This window comes from Salmo salar, chromosome 01 (assembly GCF_965601325.2).
Source record: "Salmo salar chromosome 01, fSalSal1, whole genome shotgun sequence".
NCBI lineage: Eukaryota > Metazoa > Chordata > Actinopteri > Salmoniformes > Salmonidae > Salmo > Salmo salar.
In genome coordinates, this window is record NC_138291.1 from 71,158,212 (window position 1) to 71,182,553 (window position 24,342).

At 39.9% G+C, this 24,342-nt stretch overlaps 1 protein-coding gene across 2 annotated transcripts in view; it reads right to left on the minus strand.

Moving 5' to 3' along the window:
• Nucleotides 1-24,342, minus strand: part of LOC106607935 (pro-neuregulin-3, membrane-bound isoform) — a 583,319-nt gene that overhangs the window by 29,388 nt on the left and 529,589 nt on the right. For both annotated transcript variants that reach the window (XM_014205430.3, XM_014205421.3), the window contains exons 5-6: nucleotides 11,543-11,645; nucleotides 10,722-10,848 (exon numbers count right to left, since the gene is read on the minus strand). In XM_014205430.3, the coding sequence (XP_014060905.1) occupies nucleotides 10,722-10,848; nucleotides 11,543-11,645 (230 nt within the window). The remainder of the gene's footprint in view (nucleotides 1-10,721; nucleotides 10,849-11,542; nucleotides 11,646-24,342) is intronic.

The window sequence follows — 24,342 nt, forward strand, 5'->3', positions numbered from 1 at the left end:
CTTCCAGAAAATTGGAACGGAAATGGCGCCACACCAAACTGGAAGTCTTCCGACTAGCTTGGAAAGACAGTACCGTGCAGTATCGAAGAGCCCTCACTGCTGCTCGATCATCCTATTTTTCCAACTTAACCTGTTGGGTCTAGGGGGCAGCATTTGCACGTCTGGATAAAAAAAATGTACCCGATTTAATCTGGTTACTAATCCTACCCAGTAACTAGAATATGCATATACTTATTATATATGGATAGAAAACACTCTAAAGTTTCCAAAACTGTTTGAATGGTGTCTGTGAGTATAACAGAACTCATTTGGCAGGCAAAACCCTGAGACATTTTCTGACAGGAAGTGGATACCTGATGTGTTGTATTGACTTTAAACCTATCCCATTGAAAAACACAGGGGTTTAGGAATATTTTGGCACTTCCTATTGCTTCCACTAGATGTCACCAGCCTTTACAAAGTGTTTTGAGTCTTCTGGAGGGAGATCTGACCGAACAAGAGCCATGGAACGATGATGTCCCATTAGACACCTGGCGCGCGAGTTCATGTTGGGTACCCTCGTTCCAATACGTTATAAAAGAGTATGCATTCGTCCACCTTGAATATTATTCATGTTCTGGTTAAAAAAGGCCCTAATGATTTATGCTATACAACGTTTGACATGTTTGAACGAACGGAAATATATTTTTTCCCCTCGTTCATGACGAGAAGTCCGGCTGGCTTACATCATGTGCTAACGACACGGAGATTTTTGGACATAAATGATGAGCTTTTTTGAACAAAACTACATTCGTTATGGACCTGTGATACCTGGAAGTGACATCTGATGAAGAGAATCAAAGGTAATGGATTATTTACATAGTATTTTCGATTTTAGATCTCCCCAACATGACGTCTAGTCTGTATCGCAACGCGTATTTTTCTGGGCGCAGTGCTCAGATTATTGCAAAGTGTGATTTCCCAGTAAGGTTATTTTTAAATCTGGCAAGTTGATTGAGTTCAAGAGATGTAAATCTATAATTCTTTAAATGACAATATAATATTTTACCAATGTTTTCTAATTTTAATTATTTAATTTGTTACGCTGACTTGACTGCCGGTTATTGGAGGGAAACGATTTCCTCAACATCAATGCCATAGTAAAACGCTGTTTTTGGATATAAATATGAACTTGATAGAACTAAAAATGCATGCATTGTCTAACATAATGTCCTAGGAGTGTCATCTGATGGAGATTGTAAAAGGTTAGTGCATCATTTTAGCTGGTTTTATGGTTTTGGTGACCCTGTCTTTGACTTGACAAAACATTACACACAACTCTTGTAAATGTACTGTCCTAACATACTCTAAATTTATGCTTTCGCCGTAAAACCTTTTTGAAATCGTAAAACGTGGTTAGATTAAGGAGATGTTTATCTTTCAAATGGTGTAAAATAGTTGTATTTTTGAAAAATTTGAATTTTGACATTTATTTGGATTCAAATTTGCCGCTCTTGAAATGCACCTGCTGTTGATGGAGTGCACCACGGGTGGCACGCTAGCGTCCCACCTAGCCCCAAGAGGTTAATTGAGGAAAATAAGAACAATCCAAAATGTATTTTTGATACTGTCGCAAAGCTAACTAAAATGCAGCATTCCCCAAGAGAGGATGGCTTTCAATTCAGCAGTAATAAATTCATGAACTTCTTTGAGGAAAAGATCATGATCATTAGAAAGCAAATCACAGACTCCTCTTTAAATCTGCATATTCCTCCAAAGCTCAGCTGTCGTGAGTCTGCACAACTCTGCCAGGACCTAGGAGCAAGGGAGACACTCAAGTGTTTTAGTACTATATCTCTTGACACAATGATGAAAATAATCATGGCCTCTAAACCTTCAAGCTGCATACTGGACCCTTTTCCAACTAAACTACTGAAAGAGCTGCTTCCTGTGCTTGGCCCTCCTATGTTGAACATAATAAACGGCTCTCTATCCACTGGATGTGTACCAAACTCACTAAAAGTGGCAGTAAAAAAGCCTCTCTTGAAAAAGCCAAACCTTGACCCAGAAAATATAAAAAACTATTGGCCTATATCGAATCTCCCATTCCTCTCAAAATTTTTTGAAAAAGCTGTTGCGCAGCAACTCACTGCCTTCCTGAAGACAAACAATGTATACAAAATGCTTCAGTCTGGTTTTAGACCCCATCATGGCACTGAGACTGCACTTGTGAAGGTGGTAAATGACCTTTAAATGGCATCATACCGAGGCTCTGCATCTGTCTTCGTGCTCCTAGACCTTACCGCTGCTTTTGATACCATTGATCACCACATTCGTTTGGAGAGATTGGAAACCCAAATTGGTCTACACGGACAAGTTCTGGCCTGGTTTAGATCTTATCTGTCGGAAAGATATCAGTTTGTCTCTGTGGATGGTTTGTCCTCTGACAAATCAACTGTAAATTTCATTGTTCCTCAAGGTTCCGTTTTAGGACCACTATTGTTTTCACAATATATTTTACCTCTTGGGGATGTAATTCGAAAACATAATGTTAACTTTCACTGCTATGCGGATGACACACAGCTGTACATTTCGATGAAACATGGTGAAGCCCCAAAATTGCCCCTGCTGGAAGCCTGTGTTTCAGACATAAGGAAGTAGATGGCTGCAAACGTTCTACTTTTAAACTCGGACAAAACAGAGATGTTTGTTCTAGGTCCCAAGAAACAAAGAGATCTTCTGTTGAATCTGACAATTGATCTTAATGGTTGTACAGTCGTCTCAAATAAAACTGTGAAGGACCTCGGCGTTACTCTGGACCCTGATCTCTCTTTTGACGAACATATCAAGACTGTTTCAAGGACAGCTTTTTTCCATCTACGTAACATTGCAAAAATTAGAAATTTTCTGTCCAAAAATGATGCAAAAAAACTTAATCCATGCTTTTGTCACTTCTTGGTTAGACTACTGCAATGCTCTACTTTCCAGCTACCCGGATAAAGCACTAAATAAACTTCAGTTAGTGCTAAATACTGCTGCTAGAATCCTGACTGGAACCAAAACATTTTATCATATTACTCCAGTGCTAGCCTCCCTACACTGGCTTCCTGTTAACCTGTTATGGCTAGGGGGCAGTATTTTCACGGCTGGATAAAAAACGTACCCGATTTAATCTGGTAACTACTCCTGCCCAGTAACTAGAATATGCATATAATTATTGGCTTTGGATAGAAAACACTCCAATGTTTCTAAAACTGTTTGAATGGTGTCTGTGAGTATAAAAGAACTCAAATGGCAGGTCAAAACCTGAGAGATTCCTTTACAGGAAGTGGCCTGTCTGACCATTTCTTGAACTTCTTTGCCATCTCTATCTTTTACAAAGGATCTCTGCTCTAACGTGACACTTCCTACGTCTTCCATGGGCGCTCAGAGCCCGGGAAAAAACAGAATGTCGTCATCCCAGCCCCAGGCTGAAACACATTATCGCCTTTCTCAAGTGGCCGATCAAGGGACTGTGGGCTTAGGCGCGTGCCCTGGCCGCCCCCGTCTTTGTGATTTTTCCTCTGTTTGCCGAAAAGGAGATTCCCGGTCGGAATATTATCGCTTTTTTACGAGATAAATTGCATAAAAATTGATTTTAAACAGCGGTTGACATGCTTCGAGGTACGGTTATGGAATATTTAGACATTTTTTGTCACGAATTGCGCCATGCGCACGACCCTGATTTACCATTTCGGATAGTGTCTGGGACGCACGAACAAAACGCCGCTATTCGGATATAACGATGGATTATTTTGGAAAACCAGCTTTTTACATTAGCATGTGACTTTCAGAACTAGCATACCCCCCGCAAACTTCCGGGGAATTCGCTAATATTTTACTAAATTACTCACGATAAATGTTCACAAAAAGCATAACAATTATTTTAAGAATTATAGATACAGACCTCCTCTATGCACTCGGTATGTCCGATTTTAAAATAGCTTTTTGGTGAAAGCACATTTTGCAATATTCTAAGTACATAGCCCAGGCATCACGGGCTAGCTATTTAGACACCCGGCAAGTTTAGCACTCACCATAATCATATTTACTATTATAAAAGTTTGATTACCTTTTGTTGTCTTCGTCAGAATGCACTCCCAGGACTGCTACTTCAATAACAAATGTTGGTTTGGTCCAAAATAATCCATCGTTATATCCGAATAGCGGCGTTTTGTTCGTGCGTCCCAGACACTATCTGAAATGGTAAATCAGGGTCGTGCGCATGGCGCAATTCGTGACAAAAAAAATCTAAATATTCCATTACCGTACTTCGAAGCATGTCAACCGCTGTTTAAAATCCATTTTTTATGCCATTTTTCTCGTAAAAAAGCGATAAGATTCCGACCCGGAATCTCCTTTTAGCTAAACAGAGGAAAGTAAACAAAGCTTTCGGTCGACGCGGGCACGAGCCTGAGTCTCACAGTACTGTAACCAGCCACTACCCAAACGCGCTACTTTTTTTCAGCCAGAGCCTGCAAAGCCACGATTCAGCTTTTTACCGCCTTCTGAGACCCTATGGCAGCCGTAGGAAGTGTCACGGGACAGCTAAGATCCTCACTCTTCAATAAACAGAGACAAGAAGAACGACACCTTGTCAGACAGGCCACTTCCTGAATGAAACCTTCTCACATTTTTGCCTGCCAAATGAGTTCTGTTATACTCACAGACACCATTCAAACAGTTTTAGAAACTTTAGGGTGTTTTCTATCCATATGTAATAAGTATATGCATATTCTAGTTACTGGGTAGGAGTGGTAACCAGATTAAATCGGGTACGTTTTTTATCCGGCGGTGTAAATACTGCCCCCTAGCCCTAACAGGTTAACATTAAGAATACTATTTACAGATAGAAAATAACATAGCTGTTTGTTGACCAATGATTCAAGTATTTTTGCAAGACAAGGGAGCCTAGAAATGGATAGATACAGTGCATTGGGAAAATATTTAGATCCCTTGACTTTTTCAACGTTTTGTTACGTTGCAGCCTTATTCTAAAATGGATAAAAGTATTTTATTTCCTCATCAATCTACAGACAATACCCCATAATGACAAAGCAAAAAAATATTTTTGGAACTCAGTACTTTGTTGAAGCACCTATGGCAGCGATTACAGCTTTGATTATTCTTGGGTATGATGCTACAAGCTTGGCAAACCTGCATTTGGGGAGTTTCTCCCGTTATTCTCTCTTCTTCTTCCTCTCAAGCTCTGTCAGGTTGGATGGAGAGCGTCGCTCCACAGCTATTTTCAGGTATATCCAGAGATGTTCGATTGGGTTCAAGTCCGGGGTCTGGCTGGGCCACTCAACGACATTCAGAGACTTGTACCGAAGCCACTACTGTGTTGTCTTGGCTGTGTGCTTAGGGTCGTTGTCCCGTTGGAAGGTGAACCTTCACCCCAGTCTGAGGTCCTGAGAGCTCTGGAGCAGGTTTTCATCAAGGATCTCTCTGTACTTTGCTCTGTTCATCTTTCCCTTGATCCTGACTGGTCTCCTAGTCCCTGCCGCTGAAAAACATCCCCACAGCATGACACTGCCACCACCATGCTTCACCGTAGGGATGGTGCCAGGTTTCCTCCAGAGGGGATGCTTGGCATTCAGGCCAAAGAGTTCAATCTTGGTTTCATCAGACCAGAGAATCTTGTTTCTCATGGTTTGAGTCCTTTAGGTGCCTCTAAGCAGGCAGTCAACTACCTTTTCCTAAGGAGTGGCTTCCGTCTGGCCACTCTACCATAAAGGCCTGATTGGTGGAGTGCTGCAGAGATGGTTGTCCTTCTGGAAGGTTCTCCCAGCTCAGTCAGAATGATTATCGGGTTCTTGTTCACCTCCCTGACGAAGGCACTTCTCCCCCGATTGCTCAGTTTGGCCTGGCGGCCAGCTCTAGGAATTATTTTGGTCGTTTCAAACTTCTTCCATTTAAGAATTTTCTTGGGGACCTTCAATGCTGCAGAATGTATTTGGTATCTTTCCCCAGATCTGTCTCGACACAATCCTGTCTTGGAGTTCTACGGACAATTCCTTCGACCTCATGGCTTGCTTTTACCTTATTTACACAGGTGTGTGCCTTTCCAAATCCTGTCATATCATTTGAATTTACCACAGCTGGACTCCAATCAAGTTGTCAAAATATCTCAACAATGATAAATTGAAACATGATGCACCTGAGCTCTGATTTTGAGTCTCAAAGAAAAGGGTCTGAATAGTTATATAAATCGCTATTTCAGTTACATTCTTTATAAATTTGCAAAAGAATGTAACTTTTTTCACCTTTTCATTATGGGGTATTGTCTGTAAATTGATGAGGAAATAAAATACTTTTATCCATTTTAGAATAAGGCTGTAACGTAACCAAATGTGGAAAAGATCAAGGGGTCTGAATACTTTCCGAATGCACTGTGATTATCAAGATCACTACAATCCCCACACGTATGGAGTGGTAGTACAAAACCTGCTTTCCACACTTTTGGAATATTTCTTGATACTGAAGTTAAATACAAAATGTGTGTTACTGAGCCAGCATTGAGGGGTGCTGCATACTTAAGCAAAGACGGGCCAAATTGTCAGCCCCTAATGACTTCTTGCTGTCAATAGCTAATAAGGCAGCGAGAACAGCTGTTTCTGTGAGTTACCAAAAATTAAAAACCCTGACTTCTATTTCCCATGTCACGTGAGGTTGACTGATCATCGATCGAGGCAACTGGAGGCTGTCTGTGGGAAGAACAGTCAACTGGCTGGCCAAGAACAGTATGACGACCATTTTATTTTAAAAAGGAAACCAGCTGAGATAAAATGATTAAAATAATCACAAATCTTGACTTTTTCAGTAATGATGCAGGAGTCTAAAACTACTTGCTTAGGCAAGGAAGTAGAGGAATTACCCCACTTCAACGAATTCATAGTTTTCCAGAATTTAGAGGGCTCACTAACATAATCTGTCATAGTGCTAAGGATGTAGTTTGATTTGGCCTATTTAAGCAAGGCAGTGCACCTATTTCTCAATTACCTAAATAGCTGCCAATAAGCTAACGAGCCAGTTTGTCTGACCTTGGCCCAGGCTAGATTTCTTGTCAAGAGGAGGCCTGAGAGTACAGGAGAGTACCATGGGATCGTTTGTTTTTTGGCTCTGAGTCGCTTGGAAGGGGTATGTTTATCAGCAATAGAGGTAAAAATGCATGAGAAAAATGTAAGCGCCAAAACAGGGTCTGGTCCGCATCTAGTAGAAAAAAGCTCTGAATAATATACATCATGAAGGAACACCTGTGGAGTGAATTTGAGAAAGAAAAATCCCAATTTTACGAGGGACACAGATTTTCAATTTGGTATCTGAAATGCAAGCAATAGGGCAGTGGTCGCTGATATTGTTTGCAAAAACACTACTCGCCAAATACTTATGGGGACGGTTAGTCAGGATAAGTTCAATCAATGAGGAGTTTGCTCGATTTTTTATATTCATCTGAGTTGGTTTAAATAATCAGAAATACTGCCAACAGCCTCCGCCGAAGCTGCTGGGTGGCGGTAGACCGCAGCAATATATATATGCATATGTTGGCTTACGGCAACTTTTATAACCAACAGCTCACTTATTTTAGGGACAGAAATGCTAAGAGAGCATGATGCCATAAGAGAAAATCTTAGATAAATAGCCACCCCTCCCCCACCTTTTCACATGTGAAAAAGTCCAGACTTATAAATGCTTTTTTATTAAAGGGGTACTTCAGGATTTTGGCTTTATCTACCTCCCCAGAGTCAGAATTTGTACCATTTTTATGTCTCTGTGCAGTTCGGAGGAAGTTGCTAATTAGCATGAACTCAATTACTAACTAGCGTTAGTGCATTGTCTAGAAGTCTATGGGAACAGCTAGCATGCTATCTGTTCCTGTAGACTACCAGATATTGTGCTAACACTAGTTAGCATTGGCTTGCAAAACTACCTCTAACATCCTTCATACTGGACGCAGATACATAAAAATGGTATCCACAAGTTCATCTGACTCATCTGGGGAAGTAGATAAAGGGCTTCTTTTTCCAAAATCCCAAAGTATCGCTTTAAATTTACTGAGGGAAACCCCATGAATTCAGTACTCACAACAAATATACTGTTAATCCTTTGGACTTCAGACCAAAATGAGGACAGTCTATACACAAGACTGCTCATCTAATACCAATATGCTTTTCTCTAGAACTAATCTAATGGATAAAAGAGTACCAGACACTGGTAGCAGATGTGTCCTGCAGTCAGTCCAGTAGTTTTGCTCTTTTTAAGAACCAATCAGAGACTTTGCACATAGCCCAATACATCAGCACTGTTTCATGAAATCAAGCCAGGTATTCATCTCAATAAAGAGAGGAGTAATGCAACATGTAATAGATGTGGCGCGCACGGCGGTGACTGTTATGGCACAGCGGGGAGCGTGTTAGTGTAATGGATGTTTTAATCTAGGTGAGATAGTGGCCGCCAGCAGGTTTCAGCTGCGACCACCCAGAGCAGAAACAGCTTTTATGATTTTGTGAAGACGTCAGGAACATCTAATTGTTTTCTTTCACCCTAGCAGACTGCTGTAGCCAGAGTGGTTCTGGGGGAGAGAGTGAGCCATCATTTAGCCTAGTACCTCCACAGAGTGCTGCTGCAGGTAGGGAGAAAAGGGTGACCTTGTAATTGTTTTAAAATCAGACTGCGAGACGCTAGATCAATTGTATCATTTGACGGAAAGTAGGTGGTTGGGAGGGCGGGTCGAGGTGTGTGTGTCTGTCTGCGTGTGTCTTACTATCACTGACCCACCCCCAGCAGCGGGCAGGCATGTTGTGAAATCCTGGTAACTGATAGCTTGCAGACACAAATCAACATGAATATTTGCATGAAACAAATAGCCCACATTAGCATAAATTCCCAATAGATTCCATTGGAAAGAAAACAGTCTCAGAAGATGCATGGAAAGTGGAACAGCCATACTCTGTTATTAAAACAAATTACAATAGTATCGACTTGAATCCCAAGGTAATATAGCGATACCTAAATTCTGTGACGAGATGTGTGTTGTGTTACATGTGTGCAATGTTGAGTATTTATGTTACCAACATCTTTGGTAATTTAGGTAATTAACAGAAAATCTATGGCAATCTATGGTAGTTTTGGTAATTTATTCTTGAATAACTTGAATAAAAATCTATATTCATATATTGTTGTCACGTCCTGACCATAGAGAGCTCTTATTTTCTATGGTAGAGTAGGTCAGGGTGTGACTGGGGGGGTTTATCTAGTCTATTTAGTTCTATGTTGTTTGGTTCTAGTTTCTGTTTTTCTATGTTGGGGTTTTTGGATGATCCCCAATTAGAGGTCATCGTTGTCTCTAATTGGGGATCATATTTAAGTAGTTGTTTTTCCCACCTTTGTTTGTGGGAGATTATTTTGAGTTAGTGCATGTTGCACCGCTGTCGTCACGGTTTGTTGTTTTGTTTATTGTTTCAAATATTAATAAAGATGTGGAACGATACGCACGCTGCGCCTTGGTCTCCTTCCTACGACGAATGTGACATATTGTATTCATTTTCTATATCTGTGTCCATATTGTCCATGAGTTTCTAGTAGACACACCATATGGTTCAAGAGAAAATAGCCTAATTGATACCAAAAAATGCATCTAATCAACAATGGTATTATTTTCAATTAACTCTGCAACAAGTCCAACTATTGACTTTTTTCACATCTGCCACCAGTTTGACGCGAAAACATTGACAATAAATACTTATTGACATAGTAAAATAAATAAGTGTGTTAAAAAATACAATAAAAAATAGTTTCATGCTGAAACCCTCATATCAAACACCAATGGTATTCACTAAGTTGATAGTTTATTAAGGATGATGTTTTACAGCTTTGTCATTACATTTTTCTATTTTAAAATCATCTTATTTAATGATTTCATATAATGTATTTTACATGTTATAAGGCCACACAGAGGGACAGCAATAATTACAGACACCTGTGATAATCTGAAGTACCCAAAAAGGCCAAAATATGTTTTCTTATAAAATTCCAAATAAATCTTGAAAGTTACACACATTCTGGTAGTTTACTGGTAAACTTAGGTTTTCCGTAATATACCCTCCCTTTGCAACCCTACGCGTATCACATTAAAACAATGCCTTCATTAGTGGCTAGATCTATAAGAAACCTTGAGAGCCATATCCTCAGGACTTAGTTGATGGTGAGTCTGAATGGAGCAGATCTATGGAGTGGTGTGTGCTACCCAGACATCCCCCATCTTTCTCCCGTGCACAGGCACTAACTTCGACAGATATTCAAATGAACGCAGTGTTTGCATGAAAACGGCTCAGATTGGAATATTGGACATAGATCTGTTGACAGAGGCTGATGCAGATGATAGCAGATGATGAATGACAACAATACACAGCCTAGGGTCCCAAATGACTGAGCAGTGTTCTCTGAAAGACTTCTCTGCTAACAGCGCTAACTCTGAACAGTTTGGGTTGGGTGGAAGGGGTGGAATAGGCAGTTGTTTAGCATGCCAAACTTCAAAGACTGCTTGCTGCTGCAGCCCTGAGCGAACAACATATCTCCAACAGTTCTGCAGGAAAAAGACACTCTGCATAACTGGGTTATGAGATGTAAGCCGACAGCATGATCAGTCACCCTAGATACATGAAGGATGCAGAGGAAAAGGAGAATCCCCTCAGCATACTCACATTCTGCAGCTGCAGGCCCGTGTCAGGCCTCAGGCTGGATTTGGACTCCAAAGCAGAGGCGTTGCCGCTGTAGTTTTTGAGGCTGCGACTCTCTTTCAAGTGGGCCTGGAGTTTTTCTCTGCATCTCCTGAGGGGGCGGGGGAGTACATATACGTGACATGTTAACTAAATCACGACATTGCCTTGACCTTTAACCCTCAGACCCCACTCTGTGCCTCTTCACCCCTAGTCGTTGCTGTGAAGAAGTGTAAATTGAGCGGCTCTGATGAAGCTGATAGGTTCCTGTGCTGTAACTCCATTATAGATTCCTTCCAAATGGCACTAGATCATGGTGTTATCCGATTATCTTGTTGTCAGGCTGCTCACTCACTCACATCATTATATTACAGACCCTATAAAATTACAATGCAATTTATCAGAGGGCTTTCTGCTCCGTATACCATGAATGACAGTTTGCCATTACAGCTTTGATGTTTGGCCCAGCGTGCTGGATGAATATATAAAGGATATACATACTAGACAGGTGCTTTCAGGCGTAAACAGGATGTAAAACATACATAGACAAATATTGTGTGCAGGGCCCATACCAACACAATAAAACAAATTGTCAAGAGCTTTCTTTCCTTATCGGTTCCTTAAAATGATGTACATGTATTAATGTTAATTGGAAGGATACAATTGTGAATCCAGACTCTTACAGTAGGCTCTTTGACATGGAGTGGCAGTTGAAGCTAGATCAATAGCCAATTGCCTGTGGTGTGTGCTATGGGTTTAGGTGTATGAACTGAAATCCGACCCTATGGGTGCTCGTGTCCACCCACTTGTTCCGACAGTAGAGAGCCATACAGAGAATGCCCAGAACACTGATCCCCATGGTGATGCAGGTGATTGACAGCACTTGTCTCTTGTACACCTCCTTGCTCTCTGTTGAAATGAAGAGAAGAGGAAGAGCTGACATTGACAGAGGAACAAAGAGCACAAAATAGGAAAAACTGGGAGAGAAGTTATGGAACACATGTCCATAAGGAGATGATCACAGAGAATAAAACATAGCTCTTAGCTCGCTGTAATAATAATGTCTTATTTTCAAATGCCACTTTACAAACCCAAACTACCCCCCAGTTACTCTTAACGTCATATCATCAGCCCCATTGGATGCAAAGCCTTGTCATAGATGCTAGTTGTAATGTAGCCATGTCTGATTACAGAAAATAAGAGTTATAGCTGTAATGGGCCTCGAGGAACCCCCCCTTAAAGCTCATGAGCAGTCATTCTGATTGCAACATACTAACAGTGTAATTTCATATAAGTTATTGCAAAAATAATCATTTGGTTGTGTTTATGAAGGTCTTAGGTAATATTAGAATACAGAAAATATATATATATTTCAAATAACATGAAGCATTTTCATTAGTTTATTTTACTGTAGGCTATATGAAAAAAACTAAAAAACACAAAACACCACAATTCATGTGTTCAATAAATTATATTAGTGGAGTGCCTTTGTTACAACTATGAAACAGAAAGCATATGTGTTGGAACATGGTAACAGCTTCTTTTTATAAAGACACAATAAATAAAAAATACCCCAACCACCAAGACTCACGGTCAGCAAGACGAGCGGACAAATGAACATCATTAGACTAAACATCATTATAAGAGCCAAGTGTCCTACATAAATTGTGAAAATCAGTACCAAAACAGTAATGGCATTATAACGAATATACTGTACAGTAAGTGTCTATATGACAGCAGTAAAATATTTTTCATTATTGTCAGCTTGTGCTCACATGGTGTGGGTCTTCACAGAATGGCATCAGTTGGAGCATGTTCATGTCACATAAACAGCGAAAGCTGGTGAGTGCATTGCTGATGTTTTTTGCTTGAGATGTAGGGTCTGCTCTCTCAGTGATGACATTTTGTGCTGATAATCGGCCTGTAGCATTGTCACCGGCTTGCTCTATCCAAACAGTGCTGTCTCCTGTCTCACCGTTTCATTTGGTACCACGGGCACCTGCTCAGTGTGTGCTTTTCTGGATTTTTTTGCACTTAGGCCACGAAGGTTTAGGCTGAGGCTCTGAATAAGAAGAAAAATCATCAGAGATGTCATGATTCATTTCTTCCCCACCATCTGAGTTATTCATTCAGATTTTGTAGCAACGCTAACGCAGAATCTGCATCCATTTGTCTTGGACTGTGTCCATTCGTCTTTCACTATGTACTTCAAGTGGGCCAGAATAGACTGATAAGACCGCTTGGATTTGGTGGTCTGATATAGAGTACATACCACCTTGAGATTATAATTAGAATAGACAGTGTGAATTACACCGTAATTATAATAAATACATAATTTATAACACACTGGTTGTGTTAATGTGGCATTAAATAGACATCTCTTACAAAACACCAAAAAGTGTTCCTAATGACATTGGGCCATTGATTAGGACTACATTAATTGATGCGTCTTGCTGACAAAATGTACCTTTTTTGTAGCTTGAAAAGTCGGGACACCTGAAATGGGGCTGAAACTATCTCGTGAAAAATGGGATAGTCACCCTAACACACATGGTCAATTTACTAGACTAGGCTACAATGTGCAGGCCTATTACTATGAACTTCAAATAGGTCTACCGGTAGACAGTGATCTAGTAGCAAAAAATAATAATAATAGGTGTCACGTCCTGACCAGTAAAGGGGACATTTGTAATTGTAGTATGGTCAGGGCGTGGCAGGGGGTGTTTGTTTTGTGTGTTTTTTTGGTTCTAGGGGATTTTGCTTCTAGTTTTCTATTTCTATGTTTCTTTTTCTATGTGTGGCCAGGTATGGCTTCCAATCAGAGGCAGGTGTCTTTCGTTGTCTCTGATTGGAAGCCATACTTAGGCAGCCTGTTTTTCCTGTGTTTTTATGGGTGGTTATTTTCTGTATACCCTGTGTGCCTTATGGAACTGTTTTGTCATCTGTTTATTTTGTTTTGAGTGTTCTTTCTAATAAAGTAAGAAGATGAGCACTATAACCGCTGCGCCTTGGTCTGTCCCTTACGACGCTTGTGACAATAGGTTGGTAAACTCTGATTGGCGGTTGTGGTGAAAAAAGTAACACTGCCTATATTTCAATGCATTTTTCTGAAAAAGGCCTACACCACTGCCGGTAGCCTACCCTCTCAGCCGAGGCAATTTTACACACAGATTAACACACGCAGAGCAGGAAGCCTACATTCAATAGAATACACAAGTTTAATCAAATTGTTTACACCCTAGTTCATGAGTTGTCAATAATTCATGAGTTAAATAGTTTGAGTCTTCACAGATCGTGTTACATAAAACAGTACCTTTATTTCCTTACATTAATGACAGTGTTCTTTGTAATTATTAAGCATATAACAATTTAATTAGAACATTGAATTTAAACCCTGTACTATTCCTGGATCATGGAGATTTCAGAAAATGCACTGTAATTGTAACTATACCTATGTAACATTTCATTATGTTTTGCCACAAAAACAGTTCTCATGAGTACACAAATCCCAAATAATGTAGGCCTATGCCAACGCAAAATCAAATGCTTCTAACCGAAAGAGTCAACTATAGGCCTACTGTCATAAATATTGGATGGATTGGATGTGCATTGGTGTCACATTCTTCACCTTCATCTGAAGATATCTCGAAATCACTGTCAGACCAATACGCAGCGGGTTGCGTGCTCCACATAATTTTATTTAAATATGATGTACACGAAAAAAACTATAAACATGACAGATGACAGTTTCACAGGCTGAACAGACAGCAATGCAAAAGATAACTACCCACAAACTACAAACCAAACACACACCTACTTATAGGACTCTCAATCAGAGGCAACTAAAAACACCTGCCTCCAATTGAGAGTCCAGCACCCAAACCGACACATAGAAAAACTAACCTAGAACATACTAACCCAGAACATACACCCAAAACCCAGGAACACATAAATAAAACACCCCTCTACACCACACACAAAAAACCCCACCATACAAAACAAACATACCTCTACCATGCCCTGACCAAATATAATACAAATAATACCTAAATACTGGTCAGGACGTGACAATTGGTGTCTAGCTGTAGGCAAGTAGTCAAGTGATATTGGCGACCATCATCAGCTAATCCAGGAAGGAAAACATATATTGCTAGAAAATAATAACGCCAAATAAATGGTCTATTTTTTCTGACCACGGACGGCACAGAGAACATCAATACCCGCGAGCACCTGAAAAAGAAAGCAATGAGTGCTCCGAACAGCTGACTGACAAAAGCAAACAATGATAAATCAACGGATAAATCTAATGCATTGGAATAAAGGCATAGGCTATTTTTATCAAGGGCGCATGGCAAGAAAATGGCGAAAACGAGAAAGTAGCCCTCAAAGGAAAATCTATGAGTTGAAAGGAGCTCAGCTGAGGCCGAAATTCAGCACTACTGCGCTGTGGACAGGGAGGCGGTTTGTGCTGCCACACAGAACTAAATGGTTTAAACTATGATATGAGAGGTGGGGTTGTTCGTTTCATTTGGAAGCTTTTATTTTCATATTTACCACTGTAAAACATATATACCACTGCATTTCAAACAAATAGGATAATGACATTTTTTTTATTTTTTACTTTTGCTACATTTAGGTGACTAATGTCTCATTCAGGGGAGCTGAGTACCCCCTGGCTCCCCCGTATTTCGTACCCTGAGAATAGATCAATACAATAGAATGGCACACCCTGTTCTTCATTCATAATTGGTGATAATATAATTATGCATAGTTTGCTTCCCCTCTCTCAACCCATTCTCCCCCTTTCCCTCCCATCATTTACTTCATTTATTAAATCTTATATGTGTGAAAGTAGTTTCGGTATAGTTTAGGTTCAGTTGTGAGGCAATTATCAGTGTGATTATCACCTGGGCACGGCATCTTCAACTATCAGGAGAAGGAGCAGAATAAGAAAAGGCAATGGGGGAAAACCATTCAAAATATGAAATGCCCTCCTAAAACTGGGTATAACTCCAGTTCTGTTTGTGATATTAAGATTCTAACAATGACAGTGTGTTATATAGACTTATTTAGGAAAGGTCAGGGACAGATGGGGGCATGACTTTAAGAATGGCTGAGTAATATTTATTTATTTATTCATGAGCAGTCCAAATGACTGTTTTAGCGGTTCTACTGTTAAGGGTGAAAAATTGCAGCTGCCTCTTTTCATATGAAAAACTAAATCATAGTTGCCTTCAGAAGCATTTATAGGCAATCAATCAGATATTGGCCGCACATTCTGTAAGATGGATTGTCCTTTTGATCAATTTAAAAGTAAATGCTATGTCCTGCCTTGGTATAGAATCTGAAATTAGATAGGCTAGGCTATTACAGTCCTACACACAACAAAATGTGGGTTCTTCAAGGGTTCTTTGGGAAGGGTGATGGTTCTATCTGGAACCATACTGACCAAAATAACCCTTTGTGCCCTTCAATGGTTTGTTGCAGTTCAATAAAGGGTTCTGTCCTCTTTTAGTAATAATGTAGGGGTGGCGGATCATTCAAATATTTTGGGGAGTGGTTTACTGACAGATCTTTTTGTGCAACCATGAGTGAGAGTGTCATTCCAGTTTATCTAATGTTGGGTGTTATGTTATTAAATATGATATATGAGTATAGTTACAGTGTATTGTGAAAGACTCACATATGGAATGTGTCAATTGAGAACAGTTGACTAAGTCAGTAGTTCTCAATTCTCTCCTCAGGGACGCCAGCTGTTCCAGAGCTAGCACACCAGATTAAACTTGTTAATAAACACAGTAATAAAACCTAGGGAATTTTAACAATATAATAAAGCTATTAAACCAGAATAAATAACCCTGTATGGTTCTACAACGAACCTTTTGAGATTGAGAAAGTTTCTTTATAGAGCCATTCTACATAAAGGTTCTATATGGAACCATAAACAAGTGTTTTATATAGCCCGCAAAATGGCTGTAACCATGGCGAAACCCTTTTTTGGTGCTTTATAAAACCTTTTTTTAATGGTTCTTTATAGAACCTTAGGAAAAGGTTCTTTAGAGCACCATACAGGTTCCATTTAGAATTGTATGAGCATGGTTCTTTATAGAACCTTAAAAAAAAGGTTCCATAGAAGCACCAAAAAGGGTTCTGCTATTGTTACAAGCCAAATAACCCTTATTTGGCACTATATACACTGTAGAACCATTTGTTTTTAGTGTGTATCAAACAGGAATAAGCCTACTGTAGCCAACCCATACTGTCAAGGCTCACTGCCTATTTACTTACGAGCATGCTTGGCTATTGAATGGATGATTGAAAAAATTGTAGTCTACTATTTGTGTAGCCGGAATAATTTGAACCAGTTATGTCAGAAAAGGAGAGACATCCTGTAGATTATGATTTAGGTCTATAAACTAAAACTTATTTTTACTTTTTGTATTATAATTCCTGTGCATCAAACACCTCCCATTTTACCCAAACGAACAATAAGCCTATTTGCTTGCAATACAGTTGATCAACCTTTAACAAGTTGTTTGCACGCATGGTTTGAGATTTGTCTGGAGATACACATACTTTCCCATCCAGTTAAACATTTCTAAATACCAATCTTTGCGGGAAAACTGTTTAGAGGTTTAGAGTATTTTTTGTGCGAACGTGCCTTTGATAAATAGAGCCTCGGGCTCCTATTGGCCTTTGCAGCCAACTGTAGAACACGCCACACATGAACCAGTAATACATTCATTTACTTTATCTTATCAAAATCAATATCGAAGCCAAAAGACGAGAGCTAGGCTAATTAACCAACCTCTCCCTCCCTCCCTCCTCCTACCCTCCTCCCTCCCCTTCCTCCTCCCACCAGTAGTTTCCAGGGTCAGTATTGTTGTTTTGATGTCTCTCAACCGGAGTCATCACATCACCACATTTACTGTAATTAGAAGAGAAGAAGAGAGGAACACTGTTGTAGACGTAGGTAAGTGGCATCTGTAATTCCATGACAGCTAACACTCCATGTCACTCACAATATTACCATGCTACCAAACAACCTCACTGATCGTGGTCTATTTTATGTCCATAATTTCCCTGCATAGTATTATGATACACCAATGGGAAAAGGTTTTACGCTCTTCCTCTGATGCACGTCATAAATGCTGTGTGTACAAGCCCTGCTTGGAGGTAATTAAATTCTGTTGTCAAGGTCAGCCGACATTACATGAAGATGTAGCCTACAGTACACAATCCCCTGTGCTCTGATTCACTGATTCAGAAAAATATTGTATTTATTTGCAGGCGTACAAGGCAATCATTTGTTTTCATTCCACTTTGAAGAACAAATGTGACTCGTTTCAGGAAACTACTTCACAGGAGAGTCATTTGAACGTAAAATGTTTTTAAATCAAAATGTGTATTTTGGCAGAAAATGCCTTCTGGAACAAATTGTTAAATTACAAGCCTAGTTGGTTTAGCCACAGAAATATATCACGTAGTAGAACTGCATAAGTGTTGCTCTCCATTTTCTGGAGGACCAAGTTTTGAAATCAGTAGAATTAGAGTATGATAGCTAAGATGGAGAAAATTCTGGCGTTTGATTGCAAATATGCAGACGGAGTTAAAAAGAGAACACACAGAAGGCTGTGTTGTATAAAACACCTATCTCCGGATTACATCTTCAAACTAAGGGCAAACATGGCATCCATGACAGAGGGAGAAGAGTCCATTCATGCATATGGGTAAGAGAGTCTAGTTAGCTACATTTTCAGATATTACACAATTCTAATTTTGTCAGAAAGTCATTTTCATTTCAAGTTAATGTGTACTGCTAGCTAGCTAGCTAACGTTAGCTGGCCGGCTAACGTTAGCTGGCTGGCTAGCTGGCTGGCTTGCTAACGTTACATATATGATCTGTGTAGTAATATTATTTTTACCTCAGAGACATTTGCATTGCTAGTTATAGCCTAATGTTAGCTACCTAACATTGAACCTGGCTGGTTAGTTACCTGCAGCTTCATGCAGGGTAGTAATGTTATGAGTTGGGATTATGATTAATTGTTTAGCTAGCTAGCTACATGTCTAAACAAAAGACTCCGCTTAGCAAAGTAACTATTTCAATGTCACTGAGACAACTGTCGATAGACATAGCTGGTAAATATGCTCTGGCAATCGACTCCGATTTCAGAGCACTCTCATCTGAGTGTGCCAGAGCGCAGAATAACTGAAGTATTTACGAACGCTCAACACCCGTTGAATATGGCTGGTGTCAGTAAATGTTGGCAAAAAAGCTAAATTAAATTGTTGCCAGCAGCACAGGTGCAGTCACCAACGCTCTGGATAACATAAAAACAGCCTAACCAGATCTGCTACGGCGAGTAAAATGGTCAGAGTAAGCTGTTCTCTCATTTGTGTCTGAATGTAGCTAGCCAACATTATCAAGTTAGCTTGGGTGCTTGACTGCTGTTGTTAGGTCAGAACGCTCAGATCAACCCTACTTTTCGGCCAGAGTGTCCAATGTGTGCTCTGAACACTCCGAGATCGAAACACTCTGAATTTACGAATGGCCAATCTGATGCTCTGAGTTTACAAACACCCAGAGTACACTCTGGCACTCAGATTAAATTTATGAACTAACCCATAGTACAAGCTAGCATTTAGTCTTGAAATATTTGGTTGTTTAGTACATATCCTCACATGTGAATCATGTGAATCATTAAAGACATAGGTGAAGCTAAAGCTTAAAAGGGTGTGAATGATGCTGAATGGTTGTAGACAAAGAAGAGCTCTCCAGTATGCACTCAAACAATTCAAGGGCCATTTTCTCAAAAGTGAGGTTACAACTTTATCAACTTTCAAAGCAGAATTACTTTCCCATATGTTCCTCAACTACGTATAGTGTATGAAATATATATTTCTAGCTCTGAGGCTGTACTTTTATCCAATGTAAAAAACACAGTTTCAAATTTTGATACATAAGACCGAATCGAGCTGGTCGGTCACAAATTAGCAATGTGGTTTAACAGGGAAATGCCAAAACCATGCAGTAAGGATTATGTCAAGTAAGAGTGACAGTAAATATGCCAAAATAAAATAATTGCTTGAGTAAATGAGGTATACAAAGTATATTGAAAGCAGATGCTTCCACACAGGTGTGGTTCCTGAGTTAATTAAGCAATTAACATCCCATTATGCTTAGGGTCATGTAAAAAAATGCCCAGTTGCCTGTTATTTTGGCTACCAAGGCTGGAAGAAGAGATCTCAGTGACTTTAAAAGAAGGGTCACAAATGAGCATAGGAGGATTAAAGGGTGTGTGTGTGTGTGTGTGTGTGTGTGTGTGTGTGTGTGTGTGTGTGTGTGTGTGTGTGTGTGTGTGTGTGTGTGTGTGTGTGTGTGTGTGTGTGTGTGTGTGTCTTTGTGAGAGAGAGTCATTCAGTCACCAGATCTCATCCCAATTGAACACTTTTGGGAGATTTTGGAGCGGCGCCTGAGACAGCGTTTTCCACCACCATCAACAAAACACCAAATGAGGGAATTTTTTGTGGAAGAATATTGTTGCATCCTTCAAATAGAGTTTGAGACAAATCTTTGCAAAGGTGTTTTGAAGCTGTTCTCGCGGCTCATGGAGGCCCAACGCAAGATTAAGACACTTTATGTTGGTGTTTCCTTTATTTTGGCAGTTAGCTGTATATATCTACATGTATTTTATTTATATACTGTACATAAATATAAAACGCAACACGTAAAGTGTCCCATTTTTCATGAGCTGAAATAAAAGAGCCCAGAAATTGACCATATGCACAAAAAGCTTATTTCTCACAAAATTTGTGAACAAATATTTTTACATCCTTGTTAGTGAGCATTTCTCCTTTGCCAAAATAATCCATCCACCTGACAGGTGTGGCATATCAAGAAGCTGATTAAACAGCATGATCATTACAGCATGCATCTTGTGATGGGGGCAATTAAAGGTAGCTCTAAAACTGGCATGCTCACTGCAGGAATGTCCAATAGAGCTGATGCCAGAGAAGTCAATGTTAATTTCTCTACCATAAGCCGCCTCCAATGTCGTTTAAGAACATTTTGGCAGAACATCCATCCGGCCTCACAACCACAGACCAAGTGTAACCACGCCAGCCTAGGACCTCCACATTTGGCTTCTTCACCTGCGGGATCGCCTGAGGAGAGGATGGGGGTGGGGGGTTCTGAGGAATATTTCGGACTTTAATAAAGTGGGGAAAAACTCATTTATATTGGCTGGGCCTGGCTCCCCAGTGGGTGGGCCTATGAACTCCTAGTCCCACCCATGGCTGTGTCATGTGAGATTCATAGATTAGGGCCAAACTAATTTATTTAAAATTAACTAATTTACTTTTGTGAACAGTTAACTAAGTAAAATCTCTTGAAATAGTAGTATTTATATTTTTGTTCAGTATATATACAGTACCAGTCAAACGTTTGGACACACCTACTCATTCCAGGGTTTTTCTTAATTTTTTTGTATTTTCTACATTGTAGAATAGTAGTGAACACATGAAAAATATGAAATGACTCACATGGAATCATGTAGTAACCAAAAAATTGTTAAACAAATCAAAATATATTTTATATTTGAGATTCTTCAAAGTAGCCACCCTTTGTGACACTCTCCCAACCAGTAACATGAGGTAGTCACCTGAATGCATTTCCATTTTTATTTAACTAGGCAAGTCAATGACGGTCTACTGGGGAACTGTGGGTTAACTGCCGTGTTCAGGGGCAGAATGACAGGTTTTTACCTTGTCAGCTTGGGATTCGATCCAGCAACCTTTCGGGTTACTGGCCCAATGCACTAACCCCTAGGCTACCTGCTGCCCCAATTAACAGGTGTGCCTTGTTAAAAGTTAATTTGTGGACCGTCTTTCCTTCTTAATGCATTTGAGCCAATCAGTTGTATTGTGACAAGGTAGGCATAGCCCTATTTGGTAAAAGACTAAGTCCATATTATGGCAAGAACAGCTCAAATAAGCAAATGAAACGACAGTCCATCATTACTTTAAGACATGAAGGTCAGTCAATCAAGTTTCTTTAAGTACAGTCGCAAAAACCATCAAGAGCTATGATGAAACTGGCGCTCATGAGGACCAACACAGGAAAGGAAGCCCCAGAGGTACCTCTGCTGCCAAGGATACGTTCATTAGAGTTACCAGCCTCAGAAAATGCAGCCCAAATAAATGCTTCACAGTTGGTAGAGCATGGTGTTTGCAACGCCAGGGTTGTGGGTTCGATTCCCACGGGGGGCCAGCACAGAAAAAATAAAAAATAAAATGTATGAAATGTATGCATTCACTACTGTAAGTCGCTCTGGACAAGAGCGTCTGCTAAATGACTAAAATGTAAAAAAAAAATGTAAGTTCAAGTAACAGACACATCTCAACATCAACTGTTTAGAGGAGACTGTCTGAATCAGGCCTTCATGGTCGAATTGCTGCAAATAAATCACTACTTGAGGTCACCAATAAGAAGAAGAGACTTACTTGGGCCAAGAAGCACGAGCAATGGACATTAGACCGGTGGAAATCTGTCCTTTGGTCTGATGAGTCCAAATTTGAGATTTTTGGTTCCAAGCACTGTGTCTTTATGAGACGCAGAGTTGGTGAAATGAATTATCTCCACACGTGTTTCCCACAGTGAAGCATGGAGGAGGAGGTGTGGGGTGCTTTTCTGATGACACCGTCAGTGATTTATTTAGAATTCAAGGCACACTTAAGCAGCATGGCTACCATAGCATTCTGCATCGATACGCCATTCCATCTGGTTTGCGCTTAGTGGGACTATCATTTGTTTTTCAACAGGACAATGACCCAACACACTTCCAGGCTGTGTAAGGGCTATTTGACCAAGACGGAGCATGATGGAGTGCTGCATCAGATGACCTGGCCTCCACAATCTCCTGACTTCAACACAATTCAGATGGTTTGGGATGAGTTGGACAACAGAGTGAAGGAAAAGCAGCCAACAAGTGTTCAGCATATGTTGGGAACTCCTTCAAAACTTTTGGAAAAGCATTCCAGGTGAAGCTGGTTGAGAAAATGCCAAGAGTGTGCAAAGCTGTCATCAAGGCAATAGGTGGCTACTTTGAAAAATCTCAAATCTCAAATATATTTTGATTTGCTTAATACTCTAAGTTACTACATGATTCCATGTGTGTTATTTCATAGTTTTGATGTCTTCACAATTTTTCTACAATGTAGAAAATAGTAAAAAATAAAGAAAAACCCTTGAATGAGTTGGTGAATCCAAACTTGCCCATGACATGGCCATCTTAACCCCCCCCCCCCCCCCCCCCCCCCCAGCTTAGACTTTTAGAGAAAACTCTGTATGTATAGCATGTGGTAGGGTGCCACCAGAAAACTCTGATTCTGTTACATGATTCAGTGCATTATTTTAATATGAATATATTACTCTTCCTCTGTAGCTTGTGCAGGAACTGTAATCACAAAGAAGGAGCCCCTTAATCACATACAGATGTTGCTGAGAATTTTTGTGCAATGCAGGAAATGCAGATGAACTTCATGATTCACATAAATTAACTGAAAATCCACACTAACACACAATTACATTACCTGTATTGCACTTTTCATGTAGCCTACGTTTGGCCAGCTAATATCCTAACCACCAATCAAGCAACATTATGGAGTAAACATTTATTTAGCTGTGACAAAGGTCAAATTAAGATCCTACATCTGTAGCTTATGCCTATATGTTTGGAAACAAATCAAATCAATTTGAGAGAAACACATTACAATTTTGACATTATTATAGACCATTATTCTACTAATAAAATGCAATTACGCTGGAATAACTATGTAGCTAACAACTATATATACCTCCTGATGCATGGGAACGAATATGAATGGTAAAACTTGTATCTGTGTCGATTCTCTCCACTGTGTCTGATACCGTTCCCTATGACTGTGAAACAGACAGAAAACCCAAAACAACGTTTTTATCACAGAGCCCCTGCTGTTCCTAGTTTCAGCTGACAGACAGCAGCCTTCTCCACCTTGCCATTAAAGGACTTGATTTACGGGAAGAACAGAAAGCTATATCCCTATATAGATGAAGATTTGAGCCAGATTGCTACAGCAGGAAAATAATCCTGGAGCAACAGGAAATTTGAATTATTATGTTGATTAATTGATATAAAAAAACATTTATTTTTTGGGGGGGGTTATAAATATTTTGTTAGGGCAAATCAAGTCTGACATTTTAAAGTGGAAATGAAAACTTTAGATGCCTTTTTAAACCTTAAATACTCTACAAGTTTGCATTTCCTGCAGTACATCAGTGCGAGTACATTGTTTATTTGACCTGCCATGCCTTGGAGTAGAGGCTTTGGTGGGGAAATAATAAAATAATGCTTGTGTGCACGTACAGGACTGTCCAAAAGTCAGTGCTATTTATGGACATTGGCCTTGGATGGTATCAACTCCTCTATCTTACAGATAACTTTCTTTAACTGGATAATGACAGAGGAGACTGATATTTCACTCTCACTCCAGGAATCACATCAAAGAACATAACCCCCTCAATACATGCACACAAACAAGCGCGCCTACACACACTCTCTCTCTC